At 50.2% G+C, this 7,326-nt stretch overlaps 1 protein-coding gene across 1 annotated transcript; it reads left to right on the plus strand.

Annotated features, from left to right (window-relative positions):
• Nucleotides 1-2,412: 2,412 nt before the first annotated feature.
• Nucleotides 2,413-6,828, plus strand: RPL32 (ribosomal protein L32). Its single transcript, XM_079122326.1, has 4 exons — nt 2,413-2,468; nt 3,699-3,799; nt 4,546-4,727; nt 6,639-6,828. The coding sequence occupies exons 2-4, from the start codon at nt 3,704-3,706 to the stop codon at nt 6,766-6,768; spliced, it is 408 nt and encodes a 135-aa protein (XP_078978452.1). The 5' UTR covers nt 2,413-2,468; nt 3,699-3,703; the 3' UTR covers nt 6,769-6,828.
• The last annotated feature ends 498 nt before the right edge of the window (nt 6,829-7,326 follow it).

The following is a 7,326-nucleotide window of genomic DNA, read 5'->3' on the forward strand; positions in this document are numbered from 1 at the left end:
AGGGACAATGGGTGTACAAAAAGGTGAACTCTCTTGCTCAGAGTCACGCACAGATTAAATGGTAGAGTGGGATTTGAACTCAGCGGGGCCAGCCCCAGAGGCTGTACCCCAAGCACCATACTAAGATGATTCTGGATGGGGCTGGGGTGGCAGCTTAGCGGTAGAGTCCTCGCCCAGGAAGTACGAGGCCCTGGTTCCATGCCGAGAAACAGAGAAATAAATAACAAGGAAACCCACTAGGGTTTCAGTTGACTGGGGTCAAGCTGCTTGTTACTGTGTGACCTTCGGGAGATGACAGCCTCTGTCCACCTCTGGGTCCTCACTGCTGACCAGACCTGAAGTACTGAAGTGCTTCACGGGGTCCTCAGTGTCCACTTCGGGCCCAGCTGGTTGGAAGAAGCCCCAGCTCTGGCTTTTCCTCCCTGACAACCTTCCCTACGTCTCCTTATTTTCCAGGAAGCTGAAGAAGCGCCACGGTACTTTCCAGAGAACTCACCCGAATTCCTTCTGGCCAGGTCACCTTCTGGATAAGCTGAGGCTCTACCTGCCCACTGTGGCCAAGGACAACAGCCTGGCACTCTTCAGTTGTGTCCAACACGAGCGCCAAGTCTACCCTGCCATCTACCACCCTAACCGCTGGTGGCCCCTGAGGGACACCAGTTACATGACCCGTGCCCATTATGATTCCACCAAGGTGTACCACATCAGCTAGGGCAGACCCGGCCAGCCCGAGCCAGGGGCCAGGCCAGCCAGAGACAGGAGCGTCAAGAGCCAGCAAAAATAAATCATTTCAGGGGGATGTCCTGGACCAGCTCCCTCTGGGTCACAAGGTGCCCGTGTTTCTGAGGGTAGATGTCTCCAGGGAAATTCACACAGTGGGCCAGAGGCGAGTTCAGGAAGACCGAGCCTGGGAAAACACAGCAGGCACGTTCCCAGGGACACCAACAGCAACGACCACATGGCACCTCCTGCCCCGCATCCTGGGATGTCAGTGCCCACAGGAAGCCACAGCAGGATGAGATCCACGTGGTCTCCTCTGTAAAACGAGATGGCAGCAAGTTCCTCACCCCCCAAGGACGGAGCCACTGGGTTCCCGCTTCCAAGTCTCATGAGTCTTTGGAAACTGGAGACATACTCTCTGGGTCATGAGCCCTCCCCATGATGAGTCCTTTCAAGACCTCTCCCTCCATGACAGGCATCCTGTGGGCTGCCATTTGCAATGATCCCGAAGGTCCCCATCCCACTGAACTTCCCACAGCCTGCAGGATAAGATCACTCAGGATGTAGGGAAGCCACACACATGAGTCCTGACCCTGCAGCCTGCCAGCTGTGTGACCTCAGGCATTTCCAGTCTCTGGGTCTCCTCAAACCCCCCTTCACAGCCAAAAATCTCACGCTGACATTGCCAACCTGCGCCGCTTTCTTTCACCTCTCAGTCATCAACACAACCCAGTTTAGCTTCTGTCCCCGTCTCTCTCCTGGAACAACTACTGGCATGATGGCCAAGTTGCAGAATCAAGGTTTTGTTTTTGTTTTGTTTCCTCCTGGAATTTGATTCTCACAATCGACTGAAAAACAAAAGCAATGTAAAACAAATCAAGAACAATTTTAAAGCTAGGTAGGTTAAACAAATGGTTAGAAGTGTGGACTTGGGAGTCAACTCTCCAAACTTTGCTTTCCACATATGTCCAATGAAAATAATAGAACCACCTTATAGGACTGTGATAAGGATATGAAATCCCATGAATGTGAGGTGTTGCAGCCTCGTCACTATTTATATACAGGTGGCTCTCCATATCCTCCAGTTCCACGTCTACATCCACAAATTAAGACTATTCAGGGGAAGAAAAAAATCTGTCTATTCTGAACACGTATGGATTTTCCCCTGGGTCGTCATTCCCTAAATAATACAATAATTTACATAGCACATTGCATTAGTATAAGTCATCTAGAGATGATTTCAAGTATACAGCTGGAGGTTCTGTGCAAGTACTATGCCATTTTATGGGGTGGGGTGAGGTCCAGAGAGGACCATGCTCTTGAGGTAATCATTTAGGAAGTGACTGTTTTGTTCCCTCCTGGCCACTAAGAGGCGCACTTCCAGTAGAAGAAACCCGGGCGGAAATAGTCTAAAAGCAGGATTCGGCTTCCACTTCTGGCGGAAGTAGATCCCCCTCCTAGGTCTTGGTTCAGAAAGAATTCCAAAATTTTTATGTAGTCCGAAGGGAAAGGAAGACCCATTTTCATTTGCACTTCTATATATTGATGTCTAATAAAACAAAGGTGCACTGGACATTTTTGTAGCATTACTTCTCGGACACATCCTTAGTTTCTTTGAAGGACTCGGAGCCGGAAGTGCTCATCTTTTCCCTTCCAGGACCCACAGGTTACGTCCCATCAGCCCTTGCGCGCCGCCTTCCTCTCTCTTCCTCGGCGCTGCCTACGGAGGTGGCTGCCATCTGTATTCGGTGAGTCTTAATCGTTGGCCATCCACACTAGTGCGGTGGCCTTCGGGCCCCATCGCCCTTTGGTGAGGAGGCCGCCGCCTTTGCGTGGCCGGTTTTGTGGGTATTGTGTCTGTCGGCTTGCTGCGACGTGTATGGGAACAGCCAAGCGGCCCGATGCGGTCGTTGATGGCGCTTTGCCTCCCACGGCCGCTTGCTCTCTTACGGAGGCCGCCTTGGGCCCGTCAGAGCTGCAGGCGACTTGTTTGAACCCTGAGGGCTTATGGTGCTTTTTAAAGCCAGGCTACAGGTACTCCGGTGACCGTGGAGCGACCAGAGTCCCGGATGACAGCTCGCGGCTCAGATCTGCGGGTCACCGCGCGCACTGGCCATTCTGCCCTAGTGTCGCGCCCTATGCCCCTTCGCTTCCATTCCCTGGCCCTGCGGCTTCTCCTAAGGGACTGTCAGAAAAGACGACCTGCCAGTCGATTCGATCAGTTATTAACAAACTCTCGTAGTGGGTCAGGATTCCCGAAAATGGGAAAATGAAACCGATCCCTTACCTTCGAGGATAGCATGGTTCTCGGGGGAGGAGCGGGTTGGTTGGGTACCTACTACGTGCCGGAGAGAGTAAATTGATGACTGTGAAGAGGACAGAAGAGGTTGCAGTAGAGAGAAATGGGGTAACGGAAGATCACCTTGGGGAAGGTTGAAAGTCGGACAAATCCCAGGGAAGACTCATGTTCCCGGGTTTGATGCATTTTGAAGATGCATGGTGGGTTTGTGCCTGTTTTTTGAGGGTATTCTAGAGCTGCAGCACCCCACAGGAATTTCTTTACTGAACCTATTTTGCACTGGGCAAGCATTCAGTGTGCAGTGTCTTGTCCATTTTGCAGGTGAGAAAAGACTCAAAGGTCCACCCGGGATTTGGGACACTTCAGGGGGAGAGATTTGCTGTCCCTTCCAAGTTAGGTCTTGGGTTCAGTTTTGATTTAGATCAGCTGGTCATCGGGGCTCTGCATGGATGAGGTGACCCCCTAACCTCCTGAGATCGCATCTGGAGAGTGACTAGTATTCTGCCAGCTTCGGAAACAGGAGGGAGAGCAAGCCCAGCAGAGGTACCCATTCCATTCCCAGCTTGCTCAGTAACTGGTGATTGGAAGACACTCTGCGACACCAGTCAAGCGCCTGCTAAGCCCCGGGCAGGAAACCCTCTTCAGGATTCTTCATCTGCGATCTCCCTTTTTCTTAAAGGCATCATGGCTGCCCTCAGACCTCTCGTGAAGCCCAAAATCGTCAAAAAGAGAACCAAGAAGTTCATCCGGCACCAGTCAGACCGATATGTCAAAATTAAGGTATGTGGTTGTGGGTGGAAATGGGTGTTGGTGAAGAAGGGAGTTACGAAACATCTGTTTGTAGCATCACCCAGTCTAAGCTTTGGGAGGAGGTACTGGAGATTGCACGCAGGGGCACTTGGCCCCCACCCCCAGGCCTGTTTTGTATTTATTTAGAGACAGGGTCTCACTGAGTTGCTTAGCCCCTTGCCATTGCTGAGACTGACTTTGAACTCGTGATCTGCCTCAGCCTCCCGAGCCACTGGGATTACTGGCATGGGCCACTGTGCCTGGCAGTCTGAGCATTTTTTGACAGATGAACTGATACATGGTTGGCCTGAGAGCTCTTTGTAGGAATTAGGGTCTCCCTGAGTGTAGCAACTGGGACTCCTGCTTAGTAAATTGAAATTTTAGGAACAGGCTGTCTTGGGGTGTCTATATTCATGCCATGCATATGAAGTGGCTTAGGGCTGTGGGGGATAGAGGTTGTTACCATTTTCTGGTTGTGAAAACTCAGAACAGCTTGGATACCCTACCCTTCATCCCACAGTCCCCTCACATCCCACCCATTGCTTACGAGAGGGAATGTGAGGCTACGTTTGCAGTGGTGAAAGCCAAGAACTTTTTTTTTTTTTTTTTTTTTTCCTGTACCAAACAAGTTACCTAAGGGCAACTACTTTGGGCATTTTCTCCTTTTCATTTCTTCTCAAAAAGAGAGGTTGACAGTTTGCACAGAGACTGACCTATCTGTGTATTCTTTCTTTCAGCGCAACTGGCGGAAACCCAGAGGTATTGACAACAGGGTGCGGAGAAGATTCAAGGGCCAGATCTTGATGCCCAACATTGGTTATGGGAGCAACAAGAAGACAAAGCACATGCTGCCCAGTGGCTTCCGGAAGTTCCTGGTCCACAATGTCAAGGAGTTGGAAGTGCTGCTCATGTGCAACAAGTGGGTTGGGTCCCTCCTCCCGCCTCAAGGGTCACAAGTCTGCATGTTGTGAGCATTGGGTGCAGCGTAGACCGTCGTGGGGTGCACGTGGAGGAGTTGGACATTCTCTGAGGAAATGCAAGGTGGCTTCTTGCAGGTGTGACTGCAGTATTCCTTTGGCAGTCCTTTCTTGGGTGTGGTAGGTGACAGGGAGGAGACACAACCTCAGGCCTAAGGGACGCTTCATTCTGTGCTGTGGCAAAAGGAATCTGCAGACTGCCACTGAGACAGAAGAGCTGTGGCCTGGCTTTAGAGCCAGGTGTGATCTGGAGTTGAGAAAAAGAGGGCGTCTGGGCAGACAGAACGGCCTACACCAGGTGCAGGGCTGGAAGAGCGTGGGCAGGGTCCCGGGGGCATTGGTTGGAGGTGTTGTAAGCAAGTTGGACCTTTTGGTGGCTCTGTAGAGACTCGGTGGCCTGCTTCAGTCAGGACTGAGGCCGAGAAATGAGAGCAGGTTCTCATGGGAAGGGATTTTGATCCTTGAAAGAAGTCGGGACGGAGGGGACTCGGAGAGCGTGACTCTGGTGTTCGTGTTCACGTGTACAGAGCTCTTTTCTGTGCAGCGGCTGTAGAGAGAAGTGATAAAAATGAAGGAATCCACTGTTCCACCTTGAGTATGTTTCAAGGTTGGATATTTAACAAAGTGCTGGAGAGCTGGCGATTTCTTCAGCAAACATTGAACATAGGAATTAATGGTGGATCTCCATCTAGGCAGGTTAACAACTGAGTTATGAAGGACAGATGCAACTCAGTACTGCAAAAAAGATTTATTTATTTTTCATTTTTTTTTTTTGGTGGTGGTGGTGGGTACTGAGGCCAGGAGTACTTTATCACTGACCTACATCCCCAGACCTTCTAGTTTTAATTTGAAACCATCTTGTTTCCAAGAGCACTTGCAGTATTTTAATAAGACCTGTTGAAATACTGTATGGTTTTTTGTTCTCTTAAGTTCCATTTGGGGCATTTGTCCTTAAAATAACTGAAAAGCAGGGAAACTTACAAAGCTGGTTGTTGTAACAGTAACCAGTTAGAAAATGACTGGAAATGTGATTAGTGGTCGAGTCCTGGGATGCGACGTTAGCCATGGGAAATGTCCTCCACTTTAATAACTGTCGGTACGTGGTTGTGATTATTATGTATGCAGGTGACAAGGACCTGAGGCATTTTAGGAAAGTGAAAACAGATGAAAAGTGCAATACGCCATGTCTACGCATGATGACTGGACACTTCTGTGTGAGGCAGAAATTCTGTCTGCAGTCACTGTCTTGCTGCTTAGGTTATTTTTCTGGAGTTCTTGAACCGTTGATGCCCAGGGCCTCCTTCAAAGTATGGCACAGCCTTTTTGTGAGCATCCTGAGGAATGGTGGGTTAGAACAGGACCTCGTGCACCAAGTTCAGCTGGTTGGCTTTGTCCTCAGTAGCCAAACCAGGCACCCTTGGCTCCGTGCAGACTGTTGGATTTTGCTCTTGGTCAGTTTACAAGTCCCAAAACTTTCTGTGGGCAAAGCCAAGCACCCTGAGGCTATTTTGGGTGTTGGGTCCATCAGCCGGAGGTATGCAGGACAACCTTTGAACCTGGAGTTTGGCTGTGGCTTCTTCCTCGACCTGTCCCCTTTTCTTGCTGTGTGACTTGGCAACTCACATCCACCATTGTGGACTCTGGTTTCCTCATCTAAAACGGAGGCAGCTCATGAGGCTACAGTGAGGATTAGATAAGAGTGCTTCTCCATCAGAACGGGGGAGGCAGGATTTGGGGGTCTGTACACAGTTCATACCGCAGACATTTACCCAGCATCCACAGGTGCATTTCCCAAGGTGCATTTGCCTGTTCAGTGGGCCTGCTCTTCACCCATGTTCTGGATTCTTTTCCAGATCTTACTGTGCTGAGATTGCTCACAACGTTTCCTCCAAGAATCGCAAAGCCATCGTGGAAAGAGCAGCCCAACTGGCCATCAGAGTCACCAATCCCAACGCCAGGCTGCGCAGTGAAGAAAATGAATAGACAGTTCATGGGCACATTTTTTGTGTGCTTAAATAAAACCATAAAAACCGTCATCTGACATCCTCCCTTGGTTTTGGTTTTCGCTTTCTCGACTGACTTGAATAGCTTATCCTAGATTGTTCTTTTGCCTGTCACCCTGTGGAATCTTCTGTGCCAGGAGGGGTTTGTAAGGGGCAGCACAAGGTGGCCAGAGTTGCCTTGGTCAGCTGTAGTGGGGGCTGGGAAGGAGAAGGAAAGTCGTGGCCTCCGACCAAGGGAGCTTCTGAGACAGCAGACTTGCAACAAGTGGCAGCTTACCCCGCCCTCGTGAGAACTAGGAAACGTGCGATTCTTATAAGTTGCCCCCAGTACCCACAGGATGTCACTGATCTGTGTGATCAGCCATGGGTACTGAAGGTAGCATTCACTCCCCCCTCCCCCAGTGGCTTCCTAGATGTGGGATTAACTGGTGACAGGCCTCTTGTGTGGTACTGAGACTCCAGTGTTGTTATGAGGTTTCATTCCACTTTTGCAAGAAATGGTATTTTCATGTGCACTTCACAAGGGATATGGTGCGTG

This window comes from Sciurus vulgaris, assembly GCF_902686455.1.
Source record: "Sciurus vulgaris genome assembly, chromosome: 19".
Classification (NCBI taxonomy): domain Eukaryota; kingdom Metazoa; phylum Chordata; class Mammalia; order Rodentia; family Sciuridae; genus Sciurus; species Sciurus vulgaris.